At 45.1% G+C, this 18,293-nt stretch overlaps 1 protein-coding gene across 1 annotated transcript; it reads right to left on the bottom strand.

Moving 5' to 3' along the window:
* Window positions 1-2,787: 2,787 nt before the first annotated feature.
* On the bottom strand, window positions 2,788-17,550 carry HAL (histidine ammonia-lyase). The gene is made up of 20 exons (XM_054184417.1): window positions 17,169-17,550; window positions 16,659-16,719; window positions 16,454-16,481; window positions 16,081-16,155; window positions 15,914-15,986; window positions 15,759-15,825; window positions 15,519-15,556; window positions 15,313-15,438; window positions 13,925-14,064; window positions 12,359-12,406; window positions 11,222-11,369; window positions 11,042-11,137; window positions 10,866-10,924; window positions 9,961-10,041; window positions 9,030-9,095; window positions 8,759-8,924; window positions 6,190-6,324; window positions 4,555-4,663; window positions 4,391-4,460; window positions 2,788-3,357 (listed from the first exon to the last, which is right to left on the bottom strand). Exons 1-20 carry the CDS (start codon window positions 17,413-17,415, stop codon window positions 3,208-3,210), a joined length of 1,983 nt encoding a protein of 660 aa, XP_054040392.1. The 5' UTR covers window positions 17,416-17,550; the 3' UTR covers window positions 2,788-3,207.
* Window positions 17,551-18,293: the final 743 nt, after the last annotated feature.

The following is an 18,293-nucleotide window of genomic DNA, read 5'->3' as shown; positions in this document are numbered from 1 at the left end:
CGAAACCTTACAGTTTACTCTTCAAGGCAGTTAGGCCAGGGAAGTCTAGTGTGAACAGCCAACCCCTCAAAATTTCAATTACCTTGATCTTCAAAAGACGATCATAAGCAGTGTCATCCAGATGTTCCAAAAAAAGACCTAATTTCATTTATTCTAGGCTGAATCCGAAATAACATAAGATATATTTGTTCATCGAAGTTTGAATGTGTTCTGATGATAAGTTGAGTACAAGTACGACAACTCCAACTCAGAGCAATGTCAAAACTGAAGATCCTGTTTGTTTTTTTTTTTAAAAAACTTGCTTTCTTTTTTCTTTCAGCTACTTTTTTTTTCTGGGGCGTGTACTGTCACTTGGGGATGTCATATGTAGAAAAAAGGATGATACAGCTCTGGAGAGTTCAAGCTGTCGCAGTGCTTAAGCAGAGGGGCTCGGGTAGGGAAGGTCTCTGAGTACACACTGTCTGAGGCTTTTCTTCAACTTTTCAAATGAACGGTGGCTGCAGAAACAAAAGGGCTTAACTTTCTGAAGGTGAAGTCATAAAACTACACCTGACACACATGAAAAACATAGTGTCAAAAATAATTATTGGTATAAGCAGGTGACATAACCTGTGGTACAGAGCAGAATGCTTTAGTGAACCAGACCCCCGAGGAAGGACAACAGTCTCATTCTGATTAACAGGTATTTGAAAGCCATCACAAGAATGTATGAGCTTTATTATGACCTTCTGATCTTCCTGAGCCTTGGGCACATCTGTTAATACCCAAAATATGTAAGGGACACCATAAAGTATTTTTGTTCATGCTTTATTTGAGCCAGGCTAGCCAACTCAATCAGTTTTTAAAACAATTTAATGGCATTCCCGCCACTAGACGCATTTTCCTGCAAGCAGATGTTGCACCAGATGTGGGTGTGGACATTTGTTTTTATAGAGCTTGGAAGAACATCTGAAGTGTGCGATCGCACGGTCCATTCTGCCCAAGGCAGCCTTCATAAATAACGTTTATGCAGGCAGCTGGGGAAAGCTGTCAGGGCAGGAGTGCAGGCATTTCTGAAATGCAGCGTGAGGCCGGAACGGTGCCTCCTGGCTTTGCCTAGGTGTGGGGCAAAGCTGAGGCCACCCTGCTGCAGCATGTGCTGGTGGTCCCTTGCTCCCAGGCAGCCCAAGGCTGAGGTGGGTGGGAAGAAATGCCCAGCACCTCTTCTCTGAAGTCCCTGAGGCATTTGGGAGCTCAAGACTGCATAAGGAAAACCTCAAATATTCTCTTGCTGGACAGGAATTCATGGCCTGAAACTGCTGATGTGAAGGGATTCTCCTCTCACACAGGAGCTCTGGTTCTGACGGGAAAGTCAAACCACATGCTTGCCCAACCAGCTTGGCTGAATCCAGTAGCCGAGTATGCCCCAGGGCTATAATTAGTGGCAGGTTTGCAGTTAGAGGATGTGGTTATACTTCAGTGGCGCAGCTGGCTTAAGTGGTTCCTGATGGCCAGCTACTTAGTCCTGGCCGGCGAAAGCACAGCCACACCGAAACGCAGGAAGATTTTGTTTGCTTGTTTTTAAAGTGACTCACGTCAGCGATGACATTCACTGTGCTGGCTCCTGCAGCGGCCGGGAGCGGAGCATAGGTAACAGCAAAGTGGGTAGGAACTTCTGCCAGCTTTGCTGCTGAAGGAACCGTATCATTTAGCCATAACGTGAGGCTGAAGGAAAATGGTTGAGCCTACAAGATGTATGCCTGGCTGTTCGTTCTCATGCTTGATTTTAATTAATACTTGATTTTATACAAAATGGAACAGCTTCAGGGGGAGTTTGAGGTACAGCTGCTATAGAGAGCCTTGAGCTGAAAGGGTAGCAGCTTACTTGGCACATAAGGGAGAGATGGAGGCTGGAGATGCTGCAAATCAGGCGCAGAAGGAAGGAGCTGAGCTAGGAGCCAACATGCCATGGGTGGGTAGCCTATTTCTCAGGTCTTCTGGCAAGGTTAGGTGTCTCCCTGCCAGCTTGCCAACGGGCATGAGTTGTCTCCTCAGGGCACATTTGACACAGAAGGTCTCAGACATGCAATGGAAGCCCCACACGAGCACTTTGGCATCCCCTTGCAGCACAAGCCTATAGCCTGGGAAGATTTCCAGCCCACACCGAACCCCTCGCAGCCGTGGGTATCGGGCCAGTAGTGCCAAGGCTGATGGTTGTTAACCAGCCTTAACATGCCATCACTGCTCCATCATGTGAAGTCTAAGTCCCGGCTCTTCCATTGCAAACTAAAGCCTGTGCCAGAGGTCAGTGTTGTAACAGAGAGCAAGCTATGACACGAGCCCCTCTGTGGGGATGGAACCCTCGGCAGCCAGGCAGATACCTGGTGAGCCATGGGAGTGTAGAGCTTGGCGCTATTGCTTTAGCATTGGTTCACATCCACCACTCCTACAGCTCCTCCTCCTCCTCCTCCCCCTTTCCTGGCCCCTGGCCCACCTGTCCTCCTTCTTTCCAAATTAAGCTTTTGCTTTACGTTTTCATCATCACACATGACAGGAAAACAGATTGCTGCAGCCGTATGTGAAGCCTCAGTTTATTTATTGCAGGTGTGAGCCCATAGCTCTTGGAAAGCTGCATTAAGTGTAGTCCATCACCAGAATACAATATATTTGTTCTGGAGCAATGATATCCGTAGCACATTTTTATGCACACAGCTTTTCTGATTTGTGAAGCACCTGCTCTAAAAATGCTCTTGTTATACAAGAACCTGTACCTCACATATGATCTGCAAAAAAGAGGATAATTTAGTGTAAAGATAATTTTGCTTGTGGCAGAACGAAGGGCACCACACCAATTCCCCAAAGAGGAAAAAAAAAAGGGTGAGAATATCAAACCCAGGCTGTACGGTATCATTGGCACAGATGAAGAGAAAACAAGCGAAGAACTAATGAAACAAATACAGGAGGCCCTGTATAAAACATCCCCTGGTATCAGCAGGAGTCCGAATGTTTTGCGCTTGGAAGCTCAGGAAATTCAATCAAAACCACACTGTCATGACAAAGCTGTCTTTCACATGTGAGGAAACGAGTGAGCTATTTCTCTACTATCTGTATGTGCTAGACATCAGGTCCTTTGGGTCACCTGGAGAAACCACGTTGAGTTTGAGTAGAACAGCCACCCTCAGGCAAGGTGCCGGAGGGGATCTGCTCTCTACCAGAGGACCATAGCTCTTAAAGTTCATCCTGATGCCCGTGGTCATGATCAACACCCGTCTTCATTTCCAGCAATCCCAGGGAGAATGCTGTTGGTGAAATGGGTCTCGATTCAGGAATGTGTTCCCTCCTGTACTTCTCAATGTAAGGTTTAGCCACCTCCCACACCTGCGAGACAAGAAATGGAAACAGCAGAGTCAGAGGTAAAAAGAAAAAGGTCAGGTCAGACATCAATGCGCAAGTTCAGGAAACCCTGTAGAAAAGTTATTGGGATGGAGGTGAGAATCACAGAGCTACACAGATACAGTGTGAGGTGCGGTGAAGAGCATCTGGATGGAGTTGACAGAGGATGGGAAAAGACACACCTCCAGGGGAACAAGGTGAAAGGACTCAAGGCAAAAACGTTGCGTCTTGTCTTGTTACCAGGTTAATGCTCTGTGTGCAATAGTTGGGAGAGGATCGCTGTCACTTGCTACAAAACCACTCGGTCATGAAGGGGCCGGGGAAGCAAAATGGCAGCTGGCATGGACAAAGAAAAAGGGGAAGGGACAGCAGCTGGGGTTTAAGGAAGAAAAGGAAAATGTTTTACAGCCTCCTTTGTCTCTCCTCCTGTGAGGGCTGCAAGGCAACCAAAAAAAAGCGGGGGGAGGGGGGATTTGCTTCTCCCATTTATTTACTTTCCTCAATTCTTCTGTTACTTGTATTTTACAAACAAATGAAATAGATAGATCCCATAGCCGGACAAACACTTGGCCCAGGTTAACGCATTTCACCACTGCTATTCCCTCATCCACATCCCCTTATTGCTTCCGGACCATGCCCAAGGGCCTCCAGGCTGGGGAAGCCTCCCTGCCCCAGGAATGAGGATGACCATCTGGAGAGACTACTGATTTCTCTGGACATCTGTGGGGTTACAGGACCCTGCCCTCAAACAATTCAAAGTTGGACCTATGTCTGGACCCTACCAGATTTGATAATGTAAGCTATTTATTACACAGGGCAAGTTTAGGAACTGATTTCTAAATCTATCCCACCAAAACTAGGGAAAACCAAATCTCAGAACATCTGGTGGGTTCGCCCCAGGCAGAGAAGTGCTTTTAGAGAGGCCATCTAGTGAACACGTGGAGGGGTATTTCCAAAGCAGAGGTGTAGCGCGCTCCTCAGGACAGTCCTACAGCACGTTACGAAAGTCAACACTTGCCTTCTGCTCCACGAGCAGCCTGTGAGCTGCTTCGATGTCTGGGGCCATGAAGCGATCCTTCATCCAGGGCCTATAAGAAGACACATTGTGAACATTGGCCAAACATTAACCACCACCACTGGCAGCCGCTCTCCAGGCTGGGGGAGGCGTTTATCTGATCTTACCTCACAACGGAGCGCACAAGGTCGTAGACCTTCTCCAATGGGGTTGTCGTTCTCAGAGGGCGTAGGAATTCAATGCCCTGGCAGGCTGCGAGCAGTTCAATAGCCAGAACTAGAAAATCAGAACAGCAAACGATATTTTCGGCAGTTCTAGGTGAGCTTTCCCTTATAAAGCTATCCCTGGCGTTTGTTCCGGCCAATATAGAATCATAGAATTGTCTAGGCTGGAAGGGACCTTTAAGATCATCAAGTCCAACCATTAACCTAACAGTGCAAAACCACCACTAAACCTTGTCCCTAAGCACCATGTCTACCTGTCTTTTAAATACCTCCAGGGATGGTGACCCAGCCACTTCCCTGGGCAGCCTGTTCCAATATTTAATCACCCTTTCGGTGAAGAAGTTTTTCTTAATATCCATCCTAAACCTCCCCTAGAGCAACTTGAGGCCATTTCCTCTTGTCTTACCATTTGTTACTTGGGAGAAGAGACTGGCCCCCACCTCGCTACAACCTCCTTTCAGGTAGTTGTAGAGAGTGATAAGGTCTCCCCTCAGCCTCCTTTCCTCCAAACTAAGCAATCTCAGTTCCCTCAGCCACTTCTCATAAGACTTGTGCTCTAGGCTCAACACGATACAGTTCCAGGCAATGTGAAAAGACTGGTGGATCCGCAGGACCAAGAGAGGCAGCCCAGCAGCAGGACCATTATATGGATGGTGCTGGGCGCAGCATCCAGCATTTTAGCAAGCAGATTTTGGGTGCTGTGCCATCCAGACCTTTCAGTGTGCCAGGAACTCCTGGTCACCGCAGTCTTAAATCCATAGGAATCTCCTCTAGGGTATCCTGAATACTCAAATTAATGGCCATCATCATAAATCAGAAAACCTCTTTAGGATTGTGAAGAAAGGGGCCTGAGCTATAAAAGAAAGTTCTGCCCACAAAGCTTGCAAGAGCCCACGTGAAAGCACCAGTAAAATTACAGAGCTTTGAAATACAGCCTTCTATCTGGAGAAGTTTGCACCATATCTGCCCACCTCACACCTGATCATTATTGGCATTAGTTCCTCATTTTCACAAGCCAATTCATCCAAGAAACTAAGTGAACCAACTGGATATAGGACAAACTGTTTCTGAGCATGTCGTTGAAACACACAGTTTCTCAAACTCATGTCTGCACACAAAAAATGTATTTCTATAGAATGAACTCTTCAGAGCACTCAAATGTATAAACTTAAGCAGGCAAGCGAGTTTAGTATTTGTGTGCCCTGTATTACTGCGCTCTTCCACTAACAGCTGACATCTGCATCTAAGCACACCATCTGCCAAATAAACAAAGAAGTAAAGAAATAAAAAGCGAGAGAGTGATCTGTCCTTGTAAGCAAGAGAGGAAAGTTTTGCTGAGTGTCCTGCAGTAAGCAGCTTTGTTTCACAAGAAACACCGAGTGCTGGATTTACCTCATTTCTGTTAGAAAGATCCAAATGCTTGTAAAAGTACATACTTACTATAATATTCTTTAGATACTTCTTTCATATGCATTAACTCCTTTTTTTCTTAAAATATATCTAAAAAGTATGGCACTAATACTTTCATCTAGTTACATACACAAGGGGTCTGTCTGGAAATCAGCATTTTAATTTTACCTTGTTCCACGTGTTCAATAACTCTCAAAGCTTTCCTTGCAGCCCATCCTCCCATGGACACGTGATCCTCCGTAGCAGCACTGGTTGAGAGAGAATCCACAGAAGAGGGGTGGCACAAGGCTTTGTTCTCAGAAACTGCAAAAATCCAGTGCAATGAATATAGGACAGAATGGGCAAGAGGCACCAGAAGCAATGGCCAACCTGGAGCAAGGAACCTGTCCGCCACCTTGGGTGACAGCAGAGAATCCAGCTATCGCTCCTCTTCGGAGAATGCGTGCATGTTTTACCTGGACTGAGTGATTTGTAATAAACACCTTGAAAACTACCGTTGCCTCTGAAAACCGGAACAAATTTCAGTCTTTAAAAGCAAATATTAAAGAAATACAGAAAGACTGCTCAATCCTCCCCCACCTCTGGGGTTGGGCTGCTCTGGCTCAAAGGCCTGCTGGAAACTGAAGAAGAAAACGAGTGGACAGCATAACCGAAATACAAGCCTGCTCTTGCCTGTTACTTCAGGGCAACTCTTTGTGGAGAACATTGGTTCTCTCTGTTTTTGTCACAGATCCTGCTCCTAGCCTGGTTTCGAGAAGAGAACTAGAGATCAGCGTCTGGTCTCTTCCCATCGGAGCTGAGGCACTTGCAGAACTTGCTCCATGAAGATGCTGCGGGAGCACGGTACGAATCTTCTCCCACCCTCCTTGGTACGAATCCTCTCCCACCTTCCTCGCCTCGCCACCAGGCTGCCCACATCCAAACACCCCTGAGGGAGGGAGCGTTCCAGCTTTGAAAGCTGGGTGCTTGGGGAGTTTGGCTGCAGGGAGGGCTGTAGGCACCACCCAACGACAATTCAAGGTTGTTGAGACTTGTTCTTTAGAAAAGAAGAAAGGAAGTCAGCATTCACAGCGCTCTGGCTGCAGGCAGACCTTTTCCTTCTGAAGCCCAGCAGGACGCCGCCTAAGGCCCTCACCAAATTAAGAGCTGCAGAAAAGCAACAAGAGCAACAGAGAGGTGGTGACACCAATTGCAAATAGGCTGGAGTGACACAGTCCAGGGCCAGAGCCCAGCTGGCGCATTTGGGCAGGTCCCAGAGAGGCTGCGTGTGGCTGCGGCAAACAGCTCGGTTTGGTGGGCACAGTGCTACCAGAGAAGAAGGGAGAGATGCATCCAGCAGCATTGCAAAACATCTGCTTTTTTTTTTTTTTTTTTTCCCCCAGTTTTATCTATTAACCCTGGGAGTGAACAACACTAGCTGGTACGCAAACACCTTAGACACTGGCGGAGTGACTTTAAAAATACTAGTAGTACTGTGTTAAAAGAAAAAAAAAAAAAGGCTCAAACTTCATTTTTAGATAAATTCCTGGCTGTTTTGACCAGAGGAAAGATGGTTTTAACCCACAGACTCCTGGTGTCAGCGCAGCAATGAGTTAGGAGGCGGGGCTGTCATTTTCATTGCCTGCAGCAGAGACCACGAACACCCCAGAATCTCTTGCTCCAGGTTGCAGAAGTGAGCTGCAAAACCTGAAGCCAAGCAACAGCTAGGGCCTGGAGTCATCCTAAAGTCTGCCCAGCCAAAAGGAAAAGTTTCCAGCCTCTGAACAAGGGGATGAGCACTTCAGCTCCTTTTCCAGCCCCACTTCCCAAAATGGCCTCTAGGTAAGGTTCCTTTATTACATTGATTTAGTTCATTGATTGTTTTTCTGCAGGATGTTTATCTACACATTTATCTGACATCCTGTCCTCCTTTGTCTGTTTGTATCTTTTATAATTTACCCTCTACTCATAGCACGTTTATTTTTATGTTGGCTCCTGCTTTCCTGAACCTTTGAGCTGTCATATCCCAGCGGCCAGCAGGCTTCTTGTTGCCTTAGTCATAAGCACTAGAGGAAAAATGTACTAACGCTTATTTTTAGCGTGCTCCTCCAGTAACCAGCCCTGGGAACTCCGGTCTCCTGAGGACTGTGAAGTCTGATATTGATATACAGACCTGGCCGCCAAACAGAGACATCGAGTACTAAGGGTATCAGGCCCATCTTTGAGACAAGTGGCGTCCCCGTGATAGTGGGAGGTAGAGGTATCCCCTGCTTACAAACCGTAACTATTCAAGCAGAGGTTCCAGGTTCAGCAGAGGGGCTCAGACAGATGTATGTTTGTTGCCTGCACTGTTTGCTGTTAATTACAGCCCTATCTGAGCTGCTTTGCCGACTCCTGGGGACGCAGCTGTCACTGATTTCAGCCAGAGCTCTTACGTTGGTGGCTGTACATCAGAGCACTCCCTGCCAATCCCCCAAAGATGCAAGCAGGCAAGCATTCCCACTACAGTCCACCTACAGGTTTGCATGCTCGGAGCACTAAACATGCCCATGGATCAGTGCAGAATAAAGAATCCCGAGCTGAAATAATTGCAGCTGCTCTCAACGCTCAAACTTTTCAGCCAGGCAGCACAAAGCACGTGGAGAAGAGATGGCAAACAGGAGTGAGATCCCTTTGTATATACTACCACCTTACAACTGCTTCGATAAAAATTGGTCTTTTTAGCTTGCTCTCCTGATGATATTGCTCAAGGACTCACCCAGGGCAGCTGCTGTGCAGTGGGCAATCATGAAGCCAGAGTTCAGGCCTCCTTCAGTGACCAAAAATGCAGGCAGCTCGCTGAGCGAGGGGTTGCAGAGCCTCTCAATTCTCCTTTCGCTAATTGCAGCGAGTTCATGCACACCGATTGCCAAATAGTCTAGAGCCTATAAAAGATCACATTAAACCAGATGACAGAAACAAACAAACAAAAAAAATGCAAAAAGACACTGATTTCTTTTTTTTTTTTCTTTCTCCAAACGCTTAGTTACCTTTGCAGGATATTCACCATGAAAATTTCCCCCAGAAATGGTCTCTGCTCTTTCAGCAAATACCATCTTTAAGGAGAAGTTAAGGCCCAAACATGAGTGAAATACAGTTTACATGACAGCTAATCTGTCAGTAATCAGAAGGAATGTTTGTGCTGATAGGTTTTTATTTGCAAGCACATCATGTTACATCTGCATGTTCACTTTTCAGAAAATGAAGACCCCATCTCAGTTCTCCTATTTTTTTCAGGTAGACTACATAAAACGAGGTCTGCCTTTGGGGATGGGGAGGGGTGTTAAAGAAACACGCGTGTTTGGATCCTAGTGTGGTTTCTCAGTTCCTTGGTAGATTTTCTCCACGGCAGATACAATTTTAGACAGGTTACAAGCAATAACGCTTATCTGCTATGGAAGTGTCTACACACAGCGTCTTTACACTGCAGAGGGGAATCCAGCCTTGCTCAATGCCAATGCAAGAACTGTGCACAGTTTACCAGGCTGAGCCATGACAAGGCTTTACCAGCCACACACATTTTGTCTGTCTTCCCTGGACACAAATCTCGCTCTATAGTGCAGGTTTCACTCATGCTGCATCAACAGCTGTCTCATATGACAAGTCACCATCCATTTACATCCATTTGGTTGCCAAGACCAATCTATCTGCATATTCAATATAAGCATATAGAATCTCATCTAGGAAACATTTAACATCTGCTAAACTGCATGCACACGTGGTTTCCTTGCCCAGACACACACTTGCAAACACCAATGCAGACATGGAGAAAAGAAGAGAGGTTGCTATTGCAACCAATGGTAGTTATTGATTGAAACCAGTTATGACTTTTTTGCCTCCTATGCAAATAATTATATAGAAGAAAAGGATAAAAAAGGCCAAGCAAAATTTTACATAGAAATAAAGTAACAAAAAAGATACAGGGTTGTCCGTGGCGCTATTGATTTCAGTTGTCATGATGTCCTTCACAAAAGCAATTGTGTCATTTACAATTCCGTGGACCTAGAACAAAAGACGTTAGCCCCCTGAGATCAGTATCCACACTTAGTTCATCTTCAGGGTGCTGACTGAGCTGCAAGCACCCTCTTTCCCATCATCCCTGTCTCTACATCCGCACACGAAGGTGGTCTTGTATTTGCTCTTCAAATCAGGAGCATCACTGTGGGACACCGCCCATCCTAGACTCCCAAAAGACTGTGTTTACTATTATTATGACAGTATTGCTAAAAGGGAAATCCGAATGTGTCATTCTTTACTTGCTTGTGTTGATTTACCCTAAATGGAAGATAAGGTACTTATTGAGTGGCAGAAGTGTTATTAGGAGAGAAGTAACCTCACAAATCCCCCACAGAAAACAAAACCTCTCATTAATTAACTTTCATTATTTCCTCTGATTTAATAGCTTTGCTCATGTTAAAACCCACGGGGTTGAATTCTTCCAGTATGTTAGAGATACTACAGGTAGATGAACAACCTACGACTCTGGCTCCTTCTGGAAACACCTTTCCCCAGGCCATGGGTCTTAGCATCAATGCAGAATAAATGCCCTACAAAGCCTGCCAAAGTAGGAACCGGCACCTTCCTCCTGCTTCCGACACTTGGCCTCTTTCGGATCCGAACACAGCTTTGTTAGTCTGCCTGATGGGTGCGTGCAGGGGATCAGTGAATTACATGTCTCCATTAATACTAACTTTGAACTGAGGGAGAAGCAAGGTAAAACCACTTCTTCTAATGGAATCAGACAACACAAAGTTGACAGTATTTCTGATGTGGGAACTTCATCATTTTTTTGAGTGCTATGAAAGGAAATAAAAGTCAGTTTTTACCTGAGGGCAGCAGCGCATCGTGTACGCGTCCTGAACTCGGTCACAAAATCTGTGGCTCTCTAGAAGGAAGAAGGGAGGAAAACACCAAATATTCCTCACACAAAAGCATATGGGCTACTGCTGAAAGACCCAGCCTGTCCTGGTAACGCGAGAGGGTGAAGGTCAAGATTGTTCACCTGCTATTTCTGATGGATGATGGTCAGAATCTAGAAGAGACCTGAATCGAAATGCCACCTCAGCTTGCCCTCGATGTGGGCGCACAGCGTGGATATCTAGTAAAACAAGTTAGACTGTTAGGTTTTGCTTCTCTTGTCAACGGCTGTTAAGCAAACAGACAGGAAAGGCCCAGTACCCACCAGTGTCAAAGGCCCTTGTTGTACCCTTCAAGACTTCCAGTGTAAGGGCAGCGATTATGTCAGCTTGTCTAGCAATAGCACCGGCTCTTTCAACTGCTTCACATCCCAGCGAAGTGATCATTTGTGTCCCGTTGATGAGGGCCAGACCCTTCAAAGAGAGAGCAGATGTTAAGCAAATTCATTCCCCACCTCTGTGATAATTCTCCTTCTCATATGAATGAGGTAAAGACCTTTGCTCAGCTTCCTGGGATTGTCCTGAAATCATAAAATGCTTGACTGGGCATCTTTGCTACATAAATTGTCAATGGTCATGACCCTACTAAGTCATTATACACACCCTTGGAAATCCAGTAGTTTCAAGCAAGAGGTTTATGTCATGTTACTTCCAGATTAAGCAAAAAAAGTACAGGAAATCTCTGTTCTTCTCCAGTTCTTTGGAAGTGGAATGCTTTTTTTATTAATGTCTTCATAAGTTATTAGTTAAACCAAAGAAGCTATGAGCATGGGCGGGTGCAAAACCCCATCATGGGAAGCAGAGAATTAAAACAGAATTACAAGTTATAACTGCTTTAAAAGACTTGTTGAGTTCAGTTAAAACTAGCTTCAAGTTTGTTCTAAACAAACATGAGGTCCATGGGAGCCTTCCATTTGCCTGGATTTGCCTTCTTGGTCCTGGTGCTGTTTTTCAGCTCCTGAGGCCCCTTATCGGAGCCCTCAAATCTGTTGTGCTCCCACATAAATGTTAATACTTGGAGTGAGAGTCATCTCACCTAGTTTTAATGATCTAGAATTCAGATACCTGGTTCAAGTCAGTCATCTGAGCTCCTGTTATGGTCAAAGGGTAGATAGGTACCTTGAGAGGGCTTCTTAGACAGTTGTTTCAGGATGCTATAAAGTGTTTTCTGAAGATGACCACAGAGCCAATTTAAGCATCAAGGTTGGGTCTGACATTTCAAGTCAGGTAGGGTGACACTAGGAGAGGTGAATCCCACGCCTGAAAATACTTCATTAATATCATTCTGGAGCTTGATTTAATATGCCTGTTAATTAATTTCAGGCTTAAATCGTAAGTATAAAGCATTCACAAAGCATTCACTATGCTTGTTTTCATCAGCTGGCATCATTATACTTTATTACCTCTTTTGGTTTCAAGGTAATTGGTCTCAGACCGTGGGCTTCCAGGACCTGTGAAGGAGTTTAATGACAAGGTAATTAATGAAAAAAGTTTTTTGGCAATTCAGCCACCAAAACTTTTAGATCTTAAATGTTTCTATAAATAAAAATATTAACAAATTCCTCAAGCGAAAGGAGAAAAAGAGCTTTATAGCACAAACACTTAAAATATTTTTTTGTGCTGGGCTAAAGAAAGGACAGCACTTGGGGGCTTCCAAACTAGCACTTCTTTTCCCAGTGCCAGTAAAAGAAGGCAGTAGGAGCGCTGAAGTGAAATACTGTCACAGCCCATTAACATCTACCATGTATTAGCTGATGGGCGAGAATAACAGGAGAGAAGGCTGGAAACAGCCTGGGAAGGTGGTTCTGCCTACGCCCTGCCTCGTAGCAAGTTTGGCTTCGCATAAACTATTCCTTCATAAATGATTCCCCAACCCTTTCTATAGAAAATCTCCAGTGACAGGAAGAGTCCTACTGAGTTTATTCTATACGCATCTATTCCACAGGGCAATCGCTCTTGTGGGAAATGGAGGAAAGCTATAACCTTGACTCTGATTAGAGTCCTCTCAGCCTTTCCAACTAAAGAGGTAACACATCTCAGAGGTGTTCAACTATAATTTCTGGTCCTGAAGGTCCACAACAGACTGGCCTGCTTCTCACCTACTCTCCCTGTGTAGTTCTCAGTACCTCTCCAGCCTACAGTGACGGTACAGCTATCAATCCATGAATAAATCCGGTGTTCAAATATTCGAATCTGGTGTTCAAATATTTGAATATACGAGAGAGAGGTGTAGCAGAACCTACCATGAAAGGGAGTAGGGAGGGGCCAGACTTGGACATATTCAGCACTAGATCAATCTGCTGATGTATTAGTGACAGAATAACAATTAATTAAAAAATAATTCCATTGTACAGCATCCATCTTTTAACAGAGGATGCTATAAAGGTTCCCTGTAACACTAGTTAATCTATCAAAAATGAGATGTCCAAACCTGTGTGTTCACTTAACGCCATTATAAAATCAGTAGAAATTTTAGTGATAAGGTCCTGCCTCCAGTAAATCTCCAGTTACTCTCAGCATTTGAAGTTTTGAATTTGAGAGGTGCTCGTGTGTTTGTTGGAACAGTGTTGATGTTTATGGAGCTGAAGATGTAGGAACAGTTCTTTCAAAGCTGATAACACATCCTGTCCCTCTCTCCAGGTCCCAACTGATGTCACCGCAGTTTCTTGTATTGCAATACTACGACATGATATTTCTTTAGGACTTAATAACATGCTGCATGTTCATATCTGCTCCGGTGACATGTGAATCAGTTATTCCATTCTCATGGATCCACCTTCCTCAAGGCAGAGGATGAGTTGCTAAAGGCAACCTAGTCCCGATTCAAGCCGGTACAAAAAATCCGAAGACTCTTACCTGTTATTAACCTGAGCAAAAGCTGTCTTTCTCTCAAAGCTACATGCAGTTTGGCAAATGAGCCAGCAAGCAGAAAAAAAACCCAACCAATCAATCAGCTGCATGAGTCTTACATATTTAGCATAAGCCCAGCCACTCTTCGGGGACCACATCTTTCCCTCTCCGATTAATCCCAGAGCAAGATGAGAGAGGGGGGCCAAGTCGCCGCTGGCTCCAACTGTCCCTTTCTCAGGGATATAAGGAAGGCAGGACGCTAGAAAGAAAAGAAAAACCATCGTGTTAGAGCTTCCCCTCGATATGCTCCTTGGAAAACAGAGAAACCAGCCCATGAATGCGGCCACAGTAACACCCTTGCAGTCATGGTCAATGGCACCAACAGGACTGCTCTCATTGCAGACTGGGATTTGGCCCTGCTTGCAGGCTCGCGACAGTTCATAAAGGAATCAGCTCCCTGCTGCATTTAGTTCTGGACTGGGGGGATCACAGCCCAGGGTGATTGCATCTACAGCCACACACTGGGTGACTCCTACAAACAATCTTTGAGCCCTCTTCCCCCCCACCCCAGCCCTCCGAGCACTGAAAGTGTGGAAATGAAGGAACAGAGCCCAAGGAACTGAGGAAAAAGCAGGGAAGAGACCAGTCTGCTTTGCTTCTTTTGCAGAGCTAAACACTGAATTGCGGCTCCTTCACCTGCTGTGGGAGAAGGGGGGAGGAGAAAAAGGAGGAAGAGGATTGTGCAGCAGAGGGCAACACTGTGCAGAGAGAGAAGGTGCTCGTTGGTCATCACAGCCACTCTGGCATGCCTCACCGGAGGGACCGTTAATGGATACCAGCTAATGAACAGCACAGCCACCCCTTTGGGTGCCCTGCTGCAGCGTCCAGCAAGGCCACCCAGCTTTAAATGATTTGATAGCAGTGGCCACGTGAGCTGGCGACCGGCCGTCTGCTTCTGCGCGGCTGCCTTGTAGCCCTTGCTCATGAACACCCGTGTAGGTCTCAGGGGGTCTGCTCACAAGAACAGGTGCTGCTCAAGTGGGTCTGCTTGACGAACACCAACATGTGCAGTTTTCTACATGGTAGAAATACCAAAAATCCAAATGCCAAAAGATGGTGGCACATGCGACAGGACAAAAGTTAGAGACTTGAATCTTGGCAGCAGAGCTCACCCAGAGTCAGCCATGCTCTCAGTCAAGCTTAGCCTTGAACTAATTACTTGACCTCTCAGGGGCTCATTTCCTAAACTTGGACCTGTTGCATCCCTTTCTCTCAGCCTTTTCTGTCGCTCCTGCTCACACCCCATGTTCTTCAACAGAGGAACGGTCTCTAATCATGGTCTTCTACAGGACCAGTCGCAGCTGAGTTTTGGTCCTGATCTCTCACAACTACCAAGTCAAAAGACCAACATCCATAGCTTGATGCTCTGGGCTACACCCTTTAACGAAACAGTTAAAGGAAAAAAAAAAAAAGGGTAAATGGAAATTTTCTTTAAGCATCTTTTTACCATTAAAGGCTTCAATGACTTGCTGGAGCGTTTCTAGGGATATTCCACTGTATCCTTTTGCTAGGACATTGATTCTCAGCGCCAACAGCATGCGAGACCTCTCTGGGCTCAAAGGTTTCCCCACACCTGAAAGAGGAACCCTCTCGGTTACCAGCCCGCTACCAACAGCGGCAGAAAAGGGAAAAGGCCAAGTGAGTTCTCATTACCTGCAGAATGTGAACGAACCAAGTTCACTTGAAGCTCCCTATGGAAAAAAAAAACCACAAAATATGCAAAACTCTAAATAAGTCTTGTCAGGTTTTATTTTGCACAAAGCAAAGGGAACTACCGAAGCAGCCCTCTCATCTAACGACGGACTGTAAATGTAGGGAGTCAACTGCTCCCTCCTCTTCCTTTCCTGAGAGGAAGGAAAGGAAAGGATGGGAAAAGCCGCACACGCAACTTACATCAGCTTGCTGTTTGGGATGACAGTCCTGGCAAACTTCCCAAACCCCGTGGTGATTCCATAAACAACTGGAAGAAATGTACACTGCTGGTTAAGTAGGGGATAAACTCGATAAGGTTCTCTAAGCGATTAATAGTTCGAGGTAAAAATATTTACCTGTCTGTTCCTTTACAATCCTTTCAATCACTTCTCGCGATTGTTTGACTTTAGTTTCAGCTTCAGGTGTGAGCTACAACGTAGTTTAAACATAAGTTTATCTGTCATTATTTAACTGTAGGAAGATAAACATGTAATTCTTAGCTGTGTTTGTTCAGGATCTTTACCTTTATCTTGTAGAGCCCCTTTCCTAAATTGACCAAGTCCTCCGTTGTTAAGCTGTTGCCATCCAAAGAAATATACTACACAAAAAAACCACTTTTTAGTTTGGGATACGTATACATATATAGTTGCTTAATAATTAGAATTAAAAAAAACCAACACAGTCGAAACTCAGAGTGACAGGAAGCTTGCTCACACTCATTCTTAAGACAGGAACTCGCTAACAAAAACACAATAAACACATTATAATTTAGATCCCTGGACCCAGCCAGTCTAACAGCCCCTGCTCTTGTGAATGCCGCAGTGGATCAACTCTCGGCCTGTTCTGGGGAACGGCAGGATTTGTTACCGAGTTGTAAAATCATTGGCGATTCCTACCTGTTCCGGTTCTCGGTATTTGCTGTATCTGAAAGTTCTGTAAAGGAAAATAAAGGGCAGACAGGATTTCACAGGTAGTGACCATTCGATTACAGCTGGCAATGTGTTTTAAGAATGAAGGAACACTAAAAGAACAGGGAAATATAGGAAATTATACATCTGCAACTATAAAAAAATGTTCAGAGAATGCTCAAAAAAAGGATACAAATGAACTCCTTCTGGCTGAGATGGTATGAAATCTGGAGACATTATATCTCCTTCTATAACTAGAAGAAATAAGTAAATAAACATGAACAGGATTAAATTGCATTCTATATATATATTTGCTGTTCATTGCAATACACACCAGTAAGAATTCTAATTTGCAGTTATCAGCTTCAAATATATTTGTATGCTTCTAGGAAAATAACAAGAGACCATGTAGCTTATTTAAGGTATGCTAAAGGCAAAGGAGCCACCCAAGCCTTAGACACATGCTCCATATCCCATACAATCATTTAACATATATATCATATACAAATGATGTATATAGAACCCTGTAACTTCTATGCCTCATATAGTTCTACACTTGAAAAACTAAGGGTGCATTTTGGTATTTTGCCATAAAAATGGCAGACACTGTCTCAGATGCAGTTTTAGATAAACTAAACAAGATTTTACTGACTCAGATGCCAACATGGTGACTCTGTGACGCGTTGCTAAAGGTTTTGCTTACCGACTTCGACAAATTCATTGTCCTCCAGAGCATCCTCCACTGTATCGTCAAGATCCAGCAAGCCAAGTCCCTTGCACCTTCGAATGTAAAATTTTACTTCTTCCACCGAGGCAAATCCCCCGTTGTCGGGTTTGTTTTTCATGTAGCGTCTCACGGCCTCCTTCCCCAGCCACCTGATTGTGTTCGTCGGGTTTAGGCAGGGCACTGCCAGCCATTCTCCTCGCACGTGCACCGTGTATCTCGGCATGCTTTCTCTCCAAAACTGTCCCTTGACCGAGAAGGGCTGCAGCCTGCAGCCGTCTTACATCTACCACGCGATGGCCTGAAGAGCGGCAGTCTAGCTGGAGTCCAGTGTCGCAATCAGATAGAGGCAAAAATCCACCCCCCAAATCCCCACCTTTGTAAATAAGCGAGATCGATGTATCTAGGTGACTTTATCCAATCAAACCAAACCCAGGGAGCACACCCTTTTCAGAGAAAGGTGGAAAAAACCCACCTATGACCACAGGATTTTTTGGTTTTTTTTTTCCAACTATCACATCAGGAGGAGAGAAATGAAAATCTGGGAGCTGGAGTTTATGTAGCCAAAATAGATAAATAAATCAGACTAAACTGGAATGCAACCATTCTAAAAACTTAAGGGTTTACCAAAAGTTAACAGAGTTGTCACCTGGCAGTACATCCCACCAATGAAAACCCCCATGAGGGACAGGGCTGGGAGAGAGTCACCCCGTTATTGGGGGTTGGCCATGGCTGCCAGGATTGAGAGGAGACTGGATTACACCCAAACACCTCTGCCCAGGGCAGGCAGCAAGCCTGCTTTGCTCAGTCCAAACCGAAATTATAGAACATCATTTTGTATCATAGGGAAGGGGATTAATGAGTTTCCCTCCATTACCCTTTCGTTTATGCTCTGGAAGATGCTGCCACAGCAGGTAGCATGAATTTTAGGCCACGCCTGCGACTACGGAGCCTGGTGCTGCTCCACCACGGCTGCTTTTGCCGGCAGATGCAAAGCAGAAAAGATATGGAGAAATACCTGTTAAGATGGTGCCAAAATAAAGTTTAGCAATGACCATGTCAACACAGAAGAGGAAAATACCTTTGTCTTTAAATACAACACAA

Source organism: Rissa tridactyla, chromosome 1 (genome assembly GCF_028500815.1).
Source record: "Rissa tridactyla isolate bRisTri1 chromosome 1, bRisTri1.patW.cur.20221130, whole genome shotgun sequence".
Taxonomy (NCBI): domain Eukaryota; kingdom Metazoa; phylum Chordata; class Aves; order Charadriiformes; family Laridae; genus Rissa; species Rissa tridactyla.
This window is presented reverse-complemented; position numbering and strand designations above follow the sequence as displayed.

Excerpts from the sequence above, each read along its gene's own strand:
- HAL (XM_054184417.1), bottom strand. The coding sequence starts at position 17,415 with ATGCCGAGATACACGGTGCACGTGCGAGGAGAATGGCTGGCAGTGCCC. Across the intron at positions 16,156-16,453 it reads AATACCGAGAACCGGAACAG|TATATTTCTTTGGATGGCAA; the intron begins GTAGGAATCGCC and ends TTTTTTGTGTAG. Across the intron at positions 11,370-12,358 it reads TTACCTTGAAACCAAAAGAG|GGTCTGGCCCTCATCAACGG; the intron begins GTAATAAAGTAT and ends CTCTCTTTGAAG.